Consider the following 18,245-nt stretch of genomic DNA (forward strand, 5'->3'; position numbering starts at 1 on the left):
TAAGTGAGGGTAAAGGTGCTGGACTGGCCAAGCATTTCCATACCGAAACCCTATGGCCTCCTCAAACGGAAGGTGTAGGAGTGCAAGGTCTATAACATCCACCAGCTCCGTGATGTCATCATGGAGGATGGAAGAGGATCCAGCGGCTCCTGTGAAGCTCTAGTGACCTCCATGCCCAAGAGAGTTAAGGAAGTGCTGGAAAATAATGGTGGCCACAAGAAATGTTGATACTTTGGGCATAATTGGGCCATTTTGTTGTCAGCGGTTTAGACATTAATAGCTGTGTGTTGGGTTATTTAGAGGACACCAAGTTTACACTGTTACACAAGCTGCACACTGACACTGTACATTGTATCACAGGGTCAGATCTTCAGAGTTGTCCCATGAAAAGATAGAATATTTGCAAAAATGTGAGGGGTGTACTCACATTTATGATATACTGTATATAGTATACTTGCTTTACACAGCTGTTTATGAGGTGAAGGCTCAGGCTTGTGAAGTGCGGGGCTACGTAACACTGATTTGGGCAGGGCATTCGGAAGGCTTGTATAACCCTAGAGATGTTACATAAAGCAGCAGAGAAATATGCTGACTCGGCACGTGCACCGGAGCGACTGTACAGTGCAGAACGCACCACCGTATACCTACAGTAGGACACTCCTCTCTCTAAATTACAGGTCACCGGGAGGGTTAGGTTTTCTTGTCCAGACACATGACAGTTTATCTTCTTGTCACCTAAAGCCATGGTACAATTGAAGACTTTCTAAGTCATTTGCAAATTCTTTAAATTAAATTCCAAACTCCACATATATCAAGCAGTGAATCTCCAGAAAACAAGGAAGACCGGAGAGTATCATGGAAAGCTTCCAAGGTACGTGTCCTCTAATCTCTACCTCTATGCCAATCTGCAAACTGCATCCAGATCTCGGGGCATTTACCAATCTGAAAAGCGTCAATTTAATCAAATATTTTAATATTAAAAGAATTTTCCTTCAGTCATTCTAACAATGTAAAGTGATATAAATTAGGAAATATCTTCCAGGATGCAGCATTATGAATTGGTATGTACAGTAGATTTGCAATTCGTAAAAATTCTTCCATATTTTATTTTTAAGTACTTTAAACGTTATTGATATTTAGATTTTTTTTTCAAAATACTTTTAGTAATACTCAGTTTACTTTAGATTCTTTTCATGATTTATTTTGTTACAACACCACATGTACGGTACTTTTATTTTAAGAAATTACAATTTATTTTATTATGCAAGCATGCCATAATATCTAACAAAGGAGCAGCATCAATGACTATAGTGGTTTCAATGCCTTGAGAAAGTATTCACACTCCATGAACTTTTTCACATTATTACACCCACAAATTAAATGTATTTTATCAGGATTTTATTTGATACTAGCTGTACTACCCAGCTTTGCCCGGGTTAATAACTGCTGTTAACAAAATAGAATGTATTAACAAAAATGTATTCTGCACACAAAAACCACAAAACAAATAGATAGAAATGTAACTATAATGTCTGTCTCCCCCTCTGTATATATCTCTCTGTCTCTCTCTCTATCTCTTTGTCTGTCTGTCTCTTTCCCTGTGTGTCTCTGACTGTCTCTTTCTCCGTCTATCTCAATCTCTTTCCCTGTCTGCCTATCTCTTTCCCTGTCTGCCTATCTCTTTCCCTGTCTGCCTATCTCTTTCCCTGTCTGTCTATCTCTTTCCCTGTCTGTCTATCTCTTTCCCTGTCTGTCTGTCTCTTTCCCTGTCTGTCTATCTCTGTTTCTTTCCCTGTCTGTCTCTTTCCCTGTCTGTCTCTTTCCCTGTCTGTCTCTTTCCCTGTCTGTCTCTTTCCCTGTCTGTCTCTTTCCCTCTCTTTCCCTGTCTGTCTCTTTCCCTGTGTCTGTCTCTGTCTGTCTCTTACCCAGTCTGTCTCTTTCCCTCTCTTTCCCTGTCTGTCTGTTTCCCTGTGTCTGTCTCTGTCTCTTTGTCTGTGTCTGTCTCTTTACCTGTCTATGTCTGTCTCTTAACCTGTCTCTCTCTTTCCCTCTCTTTCCATGTCTGTCTCTTTCCCTGTCAGTCTGTCTCTTTGTCTGTCTCTTTGTGTCTGTCTCTTACCCTGTCTATGTCTGTTTCTTACCCTGTCTGTGTCTGCCTCTTTCCCTGTCTGTGTCTCTCTCTTTCCCTGGCAAAATTGTGACACGCCAACATTCCATATAAGGGCGTGGCTGTGCATTCTTCTGAAGTTGTGGCTGCACTGCATTCGCTTTAATGGAGGCAGGTTTTTTGGTAAATAACTGTAAAGCGCGGGGTTAAAATTTCCCCTCAAAACATAGCCTATGACGCTCTCGGGGTCCAGAAGTGTGAGTGTGCAAAATTTTGTGGCTGTAGCTGCGACGGTGCAGATGCCAATCCCGGAAATATACACACACACGCACACACACACACATACATACACACATTCAGCTTTATATATTAGATATAGCGAGGAGAGAATATATTCGGCACTATTCGTTACTTGCACAAATATTTTGGTATTTGTGACTTTCGAGTCCCGCCTAGAGATGAGCGGTGTTCGAATCGAACTGTTCGCCAATCTCAACTTCGACCTGTTTTAGGCGATGTTCGAGCCGTTCGCCGAACGCGAACAATTAGCTTCAAGTTCGACAGTTCGAGGTTATGTTCGATAACGGTTCGATCACCGAAAGCGTAACTGGCTTTTCACGGTAATACTGTCATTCAATGTTAATACAGTGGAACCTTGGTTATCGAGAACAATCCGTTCTGGGACTGTGCTTGTTAACCAAGTTACTCGTTCAGCAAAGCAAAATTTCCCATAGGAAATCATTACAATGCTGACAATTCCTTCCACAACTAGTTAAATGTTCCATCCTGGTCCCCTATTGAGCCATTCCACACATGCACAAACACGCACAAACACGCACAAACACGTACAAACACGTACAAACATACACAAAGACACACAAACATACACGCACACACATATTATGCTTATGTCGCGGGCGGAGGAGGGGACGCTGCGCTCTCCCACTGCTCGGGTCCGGCTGCTGCTGCTGCTGCTCGGTGGTGGCTCGAGCGGTGGGCCGGATCCCGGGGACTCGAGCGGCGCTCCTCGCCCGTGAGTGAAAAGGGGGTAGGGATTGGATGGTGGGGATTTGGTTATATAGTCCGTGACGCCACCCACGGTTGTGGTGATTTTGGTGACACCACCGGTCCTCTGGATGGGGATCCCGGGAGCGATGACAGGGAGCAGCTTGGATGTTAGTTCTCCCCTCCGTGGGTAGGGGGTTGGTTGTCCCGGGGCCCGGTGATGGGGTAGGGATGAATGGCAGGTGGGTTGTGGGGCCTGGTGAGGTGCAGGGTCGCAGGGGCAGCGCTGTGCCACACGGCACGGTGGTACTCACTCAGCCAATGATGAAGACACAGTTCTCGGTAAAACACATGGCTGGATGGACAGGTCCCACAGATGGCTGCGGTGGTTTCTGCTCCCGGCAGGTTGATGGTGACTGCCTTTCCCTGCACCTGTGTAGTGTTTGGTTCCAATGGGTTCCCACCGGTAACCCGCTCCCCAGCTTGGATGTGGGCCGGAGGAGCACCTTTTGCCCGCAGGCTCTGGCCCTGGGAACGGTAGCCTTGGCGGTGGCTGTGTTTCCCTCTCACGGTTGGACAGTTGCCTTCTGACGGGACTTGGCTGCTGGGAAAGCCCAGGAGGTTCCTTCCGCTAATGGATTTGACAAATTCACGGCGACTCCTAGCCTTGCTGGGGTCCGTAAGCCCCTGCCAGATGGTGCTGACTTCTCTTTGTGTACCGGTCCGGTACTGCCGGGCCACTGCCCGTCCACGGTCCTTGCGGTAAACTCCGATCGGTCACTCCTGCAGACGGTCACCACCGTCTGCCAACCTTGCTGATCCGTCCGGGCCACACACCCAGACCAACTTCAGTCTGCTCTACTGCCACTTCACCTACGCTCACTTTCCACTCTAAAACTGTTCTGACTTACTTTTCCCTCCTCCAGGACTGTGAACTCCTTGGTGGGTGGGGCCAACCGCCTGGCCTACCCCCTGGTGTGAACATCAGCCCCTGGAGGAAGGCAACAAGGGTTTTTGTCTGACTTCGGTGTGCCTGACCGGGAGTGTGGGGTGTGTGGGTGTTGTTCTCTGTGGCCCCTGGCTTGTCCAGGGCGCCACACTTACCTTACCTTCCGTTCCATCGCCGGCCAGGATGTGTATCGGGTAACCATGCGACCGATGTCCCGGAGCTTCCGGTGCCAGCGCACTGACATCAAAGGCAGGAGCCGCTTGCCTCTGATTGGCCAGCGCGCTGCCTTTGAGTAGCGTCTGACAGAGGAAGTTCCTCCCTCATCGCGATGGTTACTCGATACACGTAGTTCGCCACTATGGGTAACCATCGCGACAAGGGAGGAACTCCTCTGTCAGACACTACTCAGTGTCAGTGTCAGCGCGCTGGCCAATCAGAGGCAAGCGGCTCCTGCCTTTGACGTCAGCGCTCTGGCAGCGGAAGTTCCGGCATCGGTCGCGATGGTTACCCGATACAAATCCTGTAGCGGCGAACTACGTGTATCGGATAACCATCGCAACGAGGGAGGAACTTCCTCTCAGACGCTGCTGAAAGGCAGTGTGCTTGCCAATCAGAGGCAAGCGGCTCCTGCCTTTGTTGTCAGCGAGCTGGGAGCGGAAGCTCTGGGGCATCGGTCACATGGTTACCTAATACACATCTTGTATCGGCAAACTGCAAGTCGCAGGAGGTCGGCAATGGAACGGAAGGTAAGGTGAGCATAATATGTGTGTCTGCATTCGTGTTTGTGCATGTTTGTATGTGTTTGTGTTTGCCTGCCATTGTTTTCAATGGTGTTCGAAGGTGTTCAAAAGTGTTCGACGAACGTTCGTCGACCGTTCGACGAACACAGCCGCCGTTCGACGAACCGAACTCGAACACTAGGGTGGTGGCTCATCTCTAGTCCCGACCCCACGTGTTTCAGCCAATGACAGTAATGCTGTTGCCATCTTTGCTACTGGCATTACTGTGATTAGCAGGTGCAGTGAAGAAAAAAAATGACGAGCGGTACCCCACCTATTTGTGATAACCAGTGAAGGTAAAGGAGACAGCTGGTGACTGGTATTCTCAGGCTGGGAAGATCAATGGTTATTGGCCCCCCCAGTCTAAAAAGAGCACCTCACAGCCATCCCCACAATTGGTGCATCCATTAGATACAAAAATTGTGGTGCTTTACCCTGCTCATCCCAATTGCCCTGGTGCAGTGGCAATTGGGATTATATATGGGGTTGATGTCAACTGTGATTTGTCAAAAATTACAGCTACCATCAAGTCCTGGGTTAGTAATGGAGAGGTGTCTATGAGACCCCCCATTACCAACCCAGTAAGTAAAAAGAGAAAAAACAAAAACACGCAAAATCCTTTCTTTTAAATAATAAAAAAAGCAACACACCATCTTCTACCAATTTATTAACCCCCAAAATAGATCTGTATGCCCAATGTAATCCACATGATGTCCCACAGCGATCCTGGCTCTGCTACATCCAGAAGCTGTAGTGATGGAAAACGTGAATGATCACTGCAGCTTCTGGGACACACTGAGAACAGTGGGGGACCCAGCTGTGAGAAGTGGTGATGTTGGTTAGGTCACCAGAGCTCAAAGCAGAGTTCCCATGGTACCAAATGAAGCCACCGGTTAACCCGCTGACAAATTGTTGGACACGGTGGCACAGCAGTCCGGCAGTCAGGTCACCGGAGCTTACACTCCACTGCCCTCAGTGAACTCAATTGAACCCGGTGCCTGATTGCTGTATGACTGTGTCCAGCAATCCAGCAATTCGGCAATCTGGCAGTGGGTTCAATGAAGTTCAATAAGAGCGTTGAGAGAGGCTCCAAGTGTGAACTTCGGTGACTTGACTGCCGGACTGCTGTGCTGCCGTGTTCGGCAATCCGACAACAGGTTTATTACTGGTCACACTTAGTACTGTGGCAACACAGCTGTGAACTCCGGTGACGTAACTGCTGAATTGCTAAACTTTGGATTACGGGAAACGGCAGCACATCAGTCTGACAGTCCGGTAGCTGTGAGGCCCGCAAACCTTAAAGAAGCTTTTAAGGGGGCCATTAAGATTCCTGGAGTTCACAGGTGGTAGGACACTTGGAGAATATGAACTCTGGTAAGAGTCCACAGCATCCAGATGTCTCAGCAGCTAGGAACTCAAGGAACAATAAAGTCTCCTTTAAAGTTACCGGGTTGACAGATGCCCCAAGACCCGGTGGCTGTCAGCTCCGGTAACCTAAGAGATCATAGCTTCCAGATGTCTCAGCAGCTGGGAACTCCAGGAACCTTAAAGACTCCCTTAAGGTAATTGGAGTGACTGCTGCCACGAGACCCAGTGGCTGGTTACCGGAGCTCTTTGCTGCTGGGTCTTCTGGCAGCTGTGAGGCCTGGTAACCTTAAAGAAGTCTTTAAGGGAGCCTTAAAGTTTCTTGGAGTTTCCAGCTGTTGGGACACCTGGAGGCTGTAAACTCTCGTACTGGTTCACAGCCTCCAAATTTCCCAGCAGCTGGGTACGTTTGTCCCGACCTCTCACTTCTCCTTGCTGCTCCATAGCTCCTCCTTCTCGAGTGGCAGGGTCGGCATCTTTGCAGGGCAGAAATAAAAATATTTTTCTCAATGAACTTCTTGTTAGCAGGCAGCAACACTTCCACTGAGCCACTGCCCAAACTGAGAGCTATAGGAGGATTTGGTAATCTTCACCTGTAGTGCAGGCTGTGAACCCAGAAGCATATTATACAGGTACATAGAGACACATCTCTACACACCAATGTATCTCTATGCCTCTGCATTCTAGAGGTGAAGAAAAACTCAGATTTTTTTTCCCTATAAAACTATGAGAAAATAATTACTAAAAGGTACTCAAACCAACAACCTTCAAAAATGTCAGCAGGAGCTAAAGATTTGATCCACAGTCTAGTTATTTCAGAGAGAGAATTTAGTATACCTGAAGCTGCATTGCAGCCTCTGAAGCCACAGGCAGATTATGATGGTACATATAGATACATTGTACACAGCAGTGGATTTCTATGTCCTGTATTCTAGAGAGAGAATAAAAGTTTTTTTCTTCCTATAAAATTACTAAAAGATAATAAAACATAACAATACTGAAATTTTTCATTTGTAATTTTTTCCAAGGCCTTGGGTAGGGACAGCTGAGCACTGCACTGGGACAAAGAACTGGACATGGTCAGACCCCAACTGGAATACTGTGTACAGTTCTGGGTGCCCCAATTCAAGAAAGACATCGATATTTTGGAGCAAGTTGTCATGATTCACCTCCCTATCCACATGGCTAGGGGGCGGAGCCTTCTCTCGGGCCTCACTTCTGGCCCCTGGATGCCTTAAAAGCTGACACTTCCAGTGAACCAGCGCCGGCTATAAGCTTAGTTCTGCTTTGCCTGTGATTGCTGGTCCTGTGAGTGATATCCTGATCTGTCTGTTCCTGTGCCCCCGTGCCCTTGTCTGTGTTCTGTCCCCTGGTCATCCCTCCTTTCCTGTGTCCACCCTCCTATTCCCCACTTGGTTGCTTCCTCCGGTACTGACCTTAGCCTGACTTTGACTTCGCTTCTGCTTGCTCCTCCGGTCCTGCTTCTGCCCGTACGGTGTTTGACCCAGCCTGTCTGACTATTACTCACATACCCTGCAGTTCTGCCTCTCAGCTGTGCTGATTAGGCAGTGCATGAGGACGCTGTGCATTTCCTTCCTGGTTCTCATTGCTCTGTGTAGTGTCGTCTGCTGCAGAGCTCTGGCTCCCCCTGGTGGCAGCATTACAAAGTCCAGAGAAGAGCAACCAAGATGGTAGAAGGTCTGCAAACCATGTCATATGAAGAACTGCTAAAAGAACTAGGGAGGTTTAGTTTGAAAAAGAGAAGGCTGAGAGGAGACTTAATAGCGGTCTACAAATATCTGATAGGTAGTCCCAGTGCAGCGGGAACTATCCTATTCTCATTAGTACAAGGAAGTACAAGAAGCAATAGGATGAAATTTAAAGGAAGGAGATTCAGATTAGACATTAGGAAAAACTTTCTGACAGTGAGGGCAGTCAGGGAGTGGAACAGATGACCAAGGGAGGTAGTGAGGGCAGTCAGAGAGTGGAACATACTACCATGGGAGGTGGTGAGCTCTCCATGAATGGAAATCTTCAAGCGGAAACTGGATAAACATATATGGGATAATTTAGGAAAGCCTGTACTCACAGGGGGTTGGACCCGATGGCCCCTGAGGTCCCTTCCAACTCTAGCAATCTATGATTCTATGGTTGCTCATGGTGCTTGTGATATGAGATATGGACTGTACCCTTAGGAAACTTGGTCAAATAGGTTATAAATAACTGGTGTAATGGACAAATCAACAAGATAGACTGTTGCCAGATTAAAATCAATAGACTTTATTGGTTGTGGCTCAGGAGTCCTAACCGAGTAGGAATGGGTTGGCATCAATCCGGAGAAGAAAAGACAGAAGACGTGTTGATTAAGTTTGCTATGTTGTGTGTTGTGTCTGAGTTTTTCTGCATGGTTAAGAGTGACCCTCATTAAAAAGGTGGGAAATGTGAGTAAATGGACATTTTGCCCTGTTTCCCCTTGAAGACACCAATGACCAGCCCATAGTGGGGCCTCTACTGAAGGGACATAGGACAGTTTCCTTACAGAAGTTCAGATAGGGCCCAACGTGTGGTAGACATGGATCCATGGCAAGCTGCATGATGTGGGTGTCCCTAGAGCAAAAGGAGACCAAGGACATGAATATTGAGATCTAGAGTAAGTTATCTTTTGAACCCGGTTAAGAGGGCTGACTGCAGTACTAAGTAGAGATGAGCGAACCGGTCGCGGTTCAGCTCGAGGTCGGTTCGCCGAACGGAGGTCCCGTTCGAGTTCGGTTCGTCGAACGTTCGACGAACCGAACTCGAACCGCATAGGAAACAATGGCAGGCATTCACAAACACATAAAAACACCTAGAAAACATCCTCAAAGGTGTCCAAAAGGTGACAAACAACTCACAACACAACACAAACACATGGGAAAGTGACAAGAACAAATTCTCATGCGAAAACAAAACAGCGTTACGAGGAAAAAGAGGAGGAGACACAGATATAGGCATGGCACGCCCTTCTAAAATCATGTAAAACACCGCAAGGTGACTCCAAGCGGAGTCTCCCTTTTTTTTCCAAAAATTGTGCCCCACACACACCCACCCATTCAGTGGCAGCACTTATGCCCTAGTTGTACACTTCACAGCTAGATTGGCATCAAGCACATTCAAAAATACGCCATTCTTAACCGTCCCCAGGATGACACCGGGGTAGGTAGCAAAGTCTTTGCTGAACCATGACTTGTTCATCTTGGCTCCTTTTAAAAACAATGTAAGCAAGGGTTACTCCAAGCGGAGTCTCCCTTTTTTCAAAAAATTGGGCCACACAGACACCCCATGAGTGGCAGCACTTGTGCCCTAGTTGCAAACAGGATGTTTTGATTTGCATCAAGCACATTCCAAATCCACAAGCATTTACTCTCCCCAGGATGACACAGGGGTAGTAAATTCCTTGTGGATCCATGACTTGTTCATTTTGATGAACGTCAGTCTGTCCACATTGTCACTGGACAGACGCGTGCGCTTATCTGTCAGCACACACCCAGCAGCACTGAAGACACGTTCAGAGACAATGCTGGCAGCTGGATACGACAAAATCTCCAAGGCGTAACTGGAGAGCTCTGGCCATTTTTCTAGATTTGAAGCCCAAAATGAGCAAGGCTCCATTTGCAAAGTCATGGCATCGATGTTCATTTGGAGATACTCCTGTATCATCCTCTCCAGCCGTTGACTATGTGTCAGACTTGTTGTCTCTGGTGACCTTGCAAAGGAGGGTCTAAAAAAATTATGAAAAGATTCCATAAAATTGCTGTTACCAGCACCAGATACAGTCCTACTGGTACGGGTAGACTGTTGAAGATGACGATACCGTCCCATGTTTGTCAAGTTACAACTGGGAGATTCACTCCCTGCACCTGCACGGTTGTTTGGTGGAAAAGCCGAGCTAAGATCGAGTAACAGCTTCTGCTGATACTCCTGCATACGTGCGTCCCTTTCTATGGCTGGAATTATGTCACAAAATTTGGACTTGTACCGGGGATCTAATAGTGTGGCAAGCCAGTAGTCATCATCACTTCTAATTTTGACAATACGAGGGTCATGTTGGAGGTAGTGCAGCAAGAAGGCGCTCATGTGTCTTGCGCAGCCATGCGGACCAAGTCCACGCTGTGTTTGTGGTATAGAGGTGCTACCCGTTCTTTCTTCCTCTGACATCTGACCCCAACCTCTTTCAACTGAAATTTGACCAAGGTCTCCCTCATCCGCTGAGTCTTCCATGTCCATGGACAGTTCGTCCTCCATTTCTTCATGTTCTCCTGCACCTTCCTCAACATTTCGCCTGCTACCATGCGCCCTTGTTGATCCCTGTCCCCCATGGTCCCATGCCTGCCGCGTTGGTGATGATGAACGTCTGGACCTTGGAGATGTTGTTATGTCTTACGCATATGAATCCTCCTGTAGTTCCTCACCTTCCTGTTGTCCCACCCCCTGACTCCGAATAGTGTTTAGCGTGTGCTCCAGCATGTAAATTACTGGAATTGTCATGCTGATAATGGCATTGTCAGCGCTAAACATATTCGTCGCCATGTCGAAACTGTGCAGAAGGGTGCATAGGTCCTTGATCTGAGACCACTCCATCAGGGTGATCTGACCCACCTCTGCATCTCGTTGGCCCAGGCTATACATCATGACGTATTGCACCAGGGCTCGGCGGTGCTGCCACAGTCGCTGTAACATGTGGAGAGTTGAATTCCAGCGTGTCGGCACATCGCATTTCAGGTGATGAACCGGCAGGCCGAAAGACTTCTGGAGCGATGCAAGTCGCTCAGCTGCGGCGCTTGAACGGCGGAAGTGAGCAGACAGTTTTCGTGCCCTGTTCAGAAGGCCATCTAGGCTGGGATAGTGTGTTAAAAATTGCTGGACAACAAGGTTCAACACGTGAGCCATACAAGGTACGTGTGTCACCTTGCCCAGGCGAAGGGCCGCACCCAGGTTTGCAGCATTGTCGCACACGGCCTTACCAGGCTGCAGGTTGAGTGGAGACAACCATTTATTAAACTCGGACCGCAGAGCTGACCACAACTCCTCAGCTGTGTGACTCTTATTCCCAAGACATGTCAAGCTAAAGACCGCCTGATGCCGTTGCGCTCTGCTGCCAGCATAGTAATGAGGGGTGCGTGATTCCTTCTGCGCAGTGAGAACGCTGGTGGCCTGACCAGGCAGGCTTGGGGCGGAGGTGGAGGATACAGATGAGGTGGAGGAGGCAGAAGCAGTGGCGGAACTTGGACAGACAGAGGATTCACACACAAGTCGTGGGGATGGCAAGACTTGTGCAGCAGACCCTTCACCATCTATCACCATAGTTACCCAGTGCCCAGTCAGCGACATGTAACGTCCCTGTCCATGCTTACTGGTCCAAGTATCAGTGGTGAAATGCACCCGTTGACACAGAGTTTCTCAAGGAAGCGGTGATGTTGTGTACGACATGCTGGTGTAGCGCGGGCCCACCTTTCTTAGAGAAGTAGTGGCGACTGGGCATCTGGTACTGGGGCACAGCGACAGACATAAGGTCTCTAAAATCCTGTGTGTCCACCAGGCGGAAAGGCAGCATTTCGGTAGCCAAGAGCTTACAGAGGGATAAAGTCAACCTCTTAGCTTTGTCATGGGTCGCAGGAAATGGCCTTTTATTTGTCCACATCTGAGGGACAGAGATCTGGCTGCTGTGTGTAGACGGTGTTGAGTAGGGTGTCCCTGGAAAAATGCAGGTTTGTGAGGAAAGTGCAGTCGGAGACATGATGTTGCCTTCATCCAACGTTGGTGCTATCGATGTCTGAGAGAGCTGTACACACGCACTTGTTTCCCCTTCCAAACCAACTGACGACCTACCAAGCAAACTGCCTGTTGCGGTTACAGTGGTGGAAGTTGTGCGTGGAAAACCAGGTGTGACAGCTGTCCCCACAGTCCTAGAAGATGAAGAGCGCGCGGATGCACTGGAAGGGGCAGGCCGTGGATGGTTCGCTCTGCTAGGCCGCATTGCAGCACGGTGAGCTTCCCACTGGGACCTATGATATTTATTCATGTGACGATTCATGGAAGAAGTTGTCAAACTGCTGAGGTTTTGACCTCTACTAACAGAATCACGACAAATTTTACACATCACATAATTTGGGCGATCTTTTTCTATGTCAAAAAAGGACCAGACTAGGCAAGGCTTAGAGGGCATGCGACCTGCTGATCCACCCCGACTAGTGCTCAGAGGCAGAGTGGTGGCTGATGATGCAGTTGTAGACATGCTACCAGTGCTCCGACTCTGTCCAGGAAGGCGCAAGGTAACTTCGTTGTCGGTTGCATCTTCCTCCACCGCCTCTGTTGACCTCCTCGAGTGCCTGACTGTGGGTTGACAGTAGGTGGGATCTAGAACTTCCTCATCAATTGTTGTGTTTGCACTCCCCTCACCCTCAGACTGAGCCTCTTCTTGCCCTGACCGAATATTTAAGTTGTCATCCCAATCTGGTATCTGCGTCTCATCGTCATCAGTATGTTCCTCATTGTCTATAACCACAGGTGTTACAGTTTGTGACAAAGGGTCAACATTATGCTCAGAAACTTGGTCCTCACGGCCTGAATCAGAGTCACAAAGGTCATCACTGCAGACCATTTCCTGGTCTGTACTCACTGTAGCTTGGGAGCAGACCTCTGATTCCCAGGCTATAGTGTGACTGAACAGCTCTGCAGACTCAGCCATCTCAGTTCCACCATACTGTGCAGGGCGGATGGAGACTTCAGAGCTGGGAGAAAGCAAGTTTGATTGGGATGACAACTCAGAGGACTGGTGTTTTTTGGATGCGGTAGTTGAGGTGGCTGAAAGGGCACTTGTTGGACCACTTGAGATCCATTCAAGCATTTTCCTTTTTTGGCCATCATCTACCTTTGTTCCTGTTGTTCGTGTCCGTAAAAAAGGGAGCACATCGGATTGTCCACGGTAAGTAGTAGACATCTTACTTTTGCTGGTAGATGGTCTATCTTCAGCAGATGTTAATGGAGCTTTGCCACCTTCCCCACGGACAAACCCTTTTTTTCCTTTTCCAACACGCCTCTTCCCCTTTCCACCAGTATCTGTCATTTTGCCACTCATGTTAATTGCAACAAGATTGTGCACTTAAAATGTGGTAGTAAAAATTGAGAGGTGGTGTAGATTGCAGCGGTGGTCTAGCTTTATTAACAGCAGAATAAACAACAATAATTATCCCTGACAATGCAACTACGGCCCTTAAACTGGCAGCATAGTTTGCTAGTATAATGGCTTAGTAACAATGAGTTTGAGTGTGCAATGCAGGCAGAGGTGCTGCAAATATCTTTGCACTAGTGGGACAATACAGAAGTCCAATAGCCACGCTTAGGATGCCACTAAGTTCACTCAGTGTTTGCTAGTATAATGGCTTAGTAACAATCAGTTTGAGTGTGCAATGCAGGCAGAGGTGCTGCAAATATCTTTGCACTAGTGGGACCATACAGAAGTCCAATAGCCACGTTTAGGATGCCACTAAGTTCACTCAGTGTTTGCTAGTATAATGGCTTAGTTATAATGAGTTGGAGTGTGCAATGCAGGCAGAGGTGCTGCAAATATCTTTGCACTTGTGGGACAATACAGAAGTCCAATAGCCACGTTTAGGATGCCACTAGGTACACTGAGTGTTTGCTAGTATAATGGCTTAGTTATAATGAGTTGGAGTGTGCAGAGGACAGGAGGGTACAGTGCCAGGGTTGTGGGTCTGGGTAGAGTAATGGAAGCCTGCCTTTCTATCCCTCCTAATGGGGAAATGCAGCGAGGAAATCCCTGACCTTAGCTACACAGACGCTGTGTCTGTTTTCAGGATCTGTCACCTATGGCTCTGACCCTGCCGGTACGAGCCCTTAAAAGGACTGATAGAAAGTGCTATCCCTATGCTGTCCAGCGCTGTGTATGGAGCGTATACAGCAGTATCGGCGATAGGAGCTGCGCCAGTGATGTCTGACACCAAGGACGCAGAAGGCAGATAATGGCGTGCTGGAGGAAAATGTCCGGTTTTATAATGCAGGGACATGTGACATGGACATCCTATCACACATGCCGTTGCTTCTCTGGCTAAAAGTCCACTTAGCTGTGTGTGTCTGGGATTGGCTGACATGCTGGCCCGCCCCACTACACGCGCGCGCTTAGGGAAGGAAGACAAGCCATTATACATACAGCAGTGATCTGAATGCGCTGTTCACGCACACTATACACTGAAATGTCATAATAGTGTGAGTCACAGAGTGACTTAGACTATTACAGGGGAAAGCCAGCTAGGAATTAGCTGTTTTTTTTGCTGCTAGAACCGTTCTCGAATGTATCTAGAACTATCGAGCTTTAGCAAAAAAGCTCGAGTTCTAGTTCGATCTAGAACAGCCCCAAAATCACTCGAGCCGCGAACTGGAGAACCACGAACCGCGAACCGCGCTCAACTCTAGTACTACGTATCCAACTTGAGATGGATCCAAAGATAAGATGCCTTGCAGCACGTCCCAGAGGAGTTTACAACTCTCAGAGGTAATGGGCCAGGACGGAACAGAATGTGACATGTAGTGAGTGCAAGCTAGATCGGGCCATATTGGCAAGTTAAAGAGGGAGAAGATGTGGAACTACGGGATGAGAAAATGACTTTCACTGACTATACTGTGGTGCGAGACTAGGTTCTGGTGAAACAAGCGAGATTAGTGGAGGCTGAAATAGGTGAAATTGAGGAAGTCAACAGTGTGTCTAAAGATGCTCTTTGCTAATGAAGCGTACAAGAAGACTTGTGCCCGCTATCTAATGTACACAGCTCTTTTTCAATTACTGTTGTTGGGTAAAATTATATTTTTAAAGAATTGGTGGTCTCCATTGATGAACTGATTAATATCTGGTCCTGACATGTGAAACCATTGGAGTACCACCTCCTTATCGAAAATGCACACACCGAGATAGAACCCCCTCTTTTATGTAGCATGCCGGGGAGCAGAAGACCTTGCCCATGAATACCTCCCCGCAATACACTTCAGCTGAATGTGCCACCTAAGACCCATATCCCTTACGGTCTGGGGTCAGTGGGCCCCCTTGCAGCAACAGCTCGGTGCTCGGTTGTGGTCATCATGATATCTGCAAACGCAATAATGACATAGTTGCATAGGTTGAAAAAAGATCCAGGTCCATCAAGTTCAACCTACCTCCACCAATTACATTTTGTCATTAAGTCATTTATAACCAACAATGTTGTGTGTACTGAGGAAATCATCCAGCTCTGATATAAAGCTGTTTTAGTGTCGACCATTACTACCTCTTGTGGCCGGCATTCCACAATCTGACTGCTCTAACTGTAAAGAACCCTGTCACGGGGTCCTTCTCCGATATCACACAATCAACAGAGCAAGAGATGAGTTAGCAATCCAAAGAACATTTATTCCATACAAATCAGAAAATCCATAAACTAATCCATCACACAGAGGGTAAAATAGTCCAGAAACACGAATATAGTCCAGTAAGCGATAAATGTCCAGGTTTCTCTGGGGAGCCTCAGCTTCTCCCACAGAGGATAAATCTTCCTGCTTATCTCTTGAAGTTCTCAGCCAGCGTGAATAATTCCCCAGGTAAACAGAGAGGTTAGGTGGATTCCAGGCCCCCTCCCCCAGACTTAGGGACAAAAGCCCGGCAGGGGGTGATTAACCCGCAAACAGGTCAATGTACACACAATGAATACACAGAATGGACAGAGCACCACGCCTAGAATATGAACCTACACAAAATTATACACAACCCACAATATCCCACCATCACAAACCCTTTCCTATTTAGCTGCCGGAATCGCTTTTCTTCCACTTGCAGTGAGTGCCCCCTGGTCCTTAGTATTGTCTTTGGAAGGAATAAGTCATGTGCCAGTCCTTTATATTGACCACACATGTATTTATACATATAAATGAGATCTCCTCTGAGACGTCTTTTTTCTAAGCTAAACATATCTAACTTTGTCAACCTCTCATCATACGGGCGGCCTCCATTACTCATCATACGGGCGGCCTCCATCCTCATCATACAGGCGGCCTCCATTACTCATCATACGGGCGGCCTCCATTCCTCATCATACGGGCGGCCTCCATTACTCATCATACGGGCGGCCTCCATTCCTCATCATACGGGCGGCCTCCATTACTCATCATACGGGCGGCCTCCATTACTCATCATACGGGCGGCCTCCATTACTCATCATATGGGCGGCCTCCATTCCTTGTAGTAGTCTAGTTGCCCGCCTTTGAACTGACTCTAACGTCTGAATGTCTTTTTTAAAATGTGGATCCCAAAACTGGATCCCATATTCCAGATGTGGCCTTACAAGTGATTTATAGAGGGGTAACAACACGTTGGGATCACGAGATCTAATCTCTTTTTATACACCCTAAATCTTGTTTGCTTTAGCAGCTGCTGCCTGACATTGAGTGCTGCTGCTCAGCTTATTTGTAATGAGAATACTCAAGTCCTTCTCCTGTTCTGTAGTCCTGAGTTTACTTCCATTTAAGGTATACGCAGCTATAGGATTACTCCGTCCTAGGTGCATTACTTTACATTTATCAACATATAATTTCATTTGCCAAGTATCTGCCCATTCTGACATCTTATCCAGATCTTTTTGTAATATTGTACTATCAAGGTCAGTTTTTATTATCCTACATAGTTTGGTGTCATCAGCAAAGACTGACACTTTACTATTGTAACGTCCTGGATGTGGATTCACTAGGCTGTGCACCGGACTCCCCCAGGGAGGCAACCCGAAGCTAACCCCTATACAGGGACTGTCCGGACACCCCACCAGATGGCCTAAATGCACGGTAGCCGAAACACGGGCGGTACGAAGTCCAAGTCCTATAGAAGACTACAAGAGTCCAAAGGGAACCGTAGGCAGGACGGATGACTGTAACTGGGTTCAGGTGCCTGGTAGGAAAAGCAGACGGAGTCCGGGTCCAGCGAGACGTGCAGGCTGATGTACCAGGTAGAGTCGAGGATCGGTGACGGGTGCAGGCTGACGGAAGATGGCGGGATCCTCAGCAGACGGTCACCGGGACACTTCCTGGAGAACCAATAGTCAGGACCAGCGGACGGACTCTAGCTCTGGGAACATGTTGATTAGGCGCCGCCCACATGGAAAGGGAAGTCTTATATACCCTGTCCCTGTAACATGTCATATCCTGCTTCAGGAGTGCTGGGCCTATAAGAGTAGGTGAGTGGACGCGGCCCCACCCTATACACATGCATGGGCCTCAGAATCAGACAACTCAAAGTCAGACCACTCAGAGTCAGACACAAGAGAGCAGGACGCAGGGGAGCACGAGCGGGACGGTGAGACTGGATCAGTGGGTACAGAGTGATACCGTGAGACTAGATCAGTCGGAAAGGAGCTGTGCCGTGACGGTGGGAGCGTGACAACTATCAATCCCATCCACAAGGTCATTAATAAAGAGATTAAAAAGAATCGGTCCTAGCACAGATCCCTGCGGCACCCCACTGCTGACTATAGCCCATTCAGAAACTATACCATTTATGACTACTCTTTGTTTCCTATCTTTTAGCCAATTATGCCTCTGCATGAGATGATCAATGTTATCAGGCAGGTTGTAGCTTACATTCCCTAAGGTGACCTTAGGATATGTTAATTAGAAATAACTAGTATTCATTGCATATTCATTTACTCATCCAACTGACTCTGCAAGTGCCTCCCCCGCCCAAAATTGATTAAATAGACCATTTTGGCAACATAGAGAATTTTGGGAGTTGTACCTCAGCTAGTTGTCATATACTTTACAGACAATTTGAGGAGTTTAAAATTTTGTTTACTTTACTTCTCATCCCCTAAACATTCAAAATCTCCATTTCTAGAAATGCTGTCATCTCCGCAAAGGCTGTATTACTCCACAATCCTAACCAATGGGGTGAATTGTTGGTAAATTCAATGCTTATATAGTAGGAATTACTTAAAAAAATTGCAAAAAACAATAAATAAAAGAACAACAAACT

At 47.5% G+C, this 18,245-nt stretch overlaps 1 protein-coding gene across 1 annotated transcript in view; it reads left to right on the forward strand.

Moving 5' to 3' along the window:
• The first annotated feature begins 855 nt into the window (after positions 1–855).
• Positions 856–18,245, forward strand: part of LOC142249440 (uncharacterized) — a 107,090-nt gene continuing 89,700 nt past the window's right edge. The window contains exon 1 of the mRNA XM_075321096.1: positions 856–871. Coding sequence (XP_075177211.1) covers positions 856–871 — 16 coding nt within the window. The remainder of the gene's footprint in view (positions 872–18,245) is intronic.

This window comes from Anomaloglossus baeobatrachus, chromosome 8 (assembly GCF_048569485.1).
Source record: "Anomaloglossus baeobatrachus isolate aAnoBae1 chromosome 8, aAnoBae1.hap1, whole genome shotgun sequence".
Lineage (NCBI taxonomy): Eukaryota > Metazoa > Chordata > Amphibia > Anura > Aromobatidae > Anomaloglossus > Anomaloglossus baeobatrachus.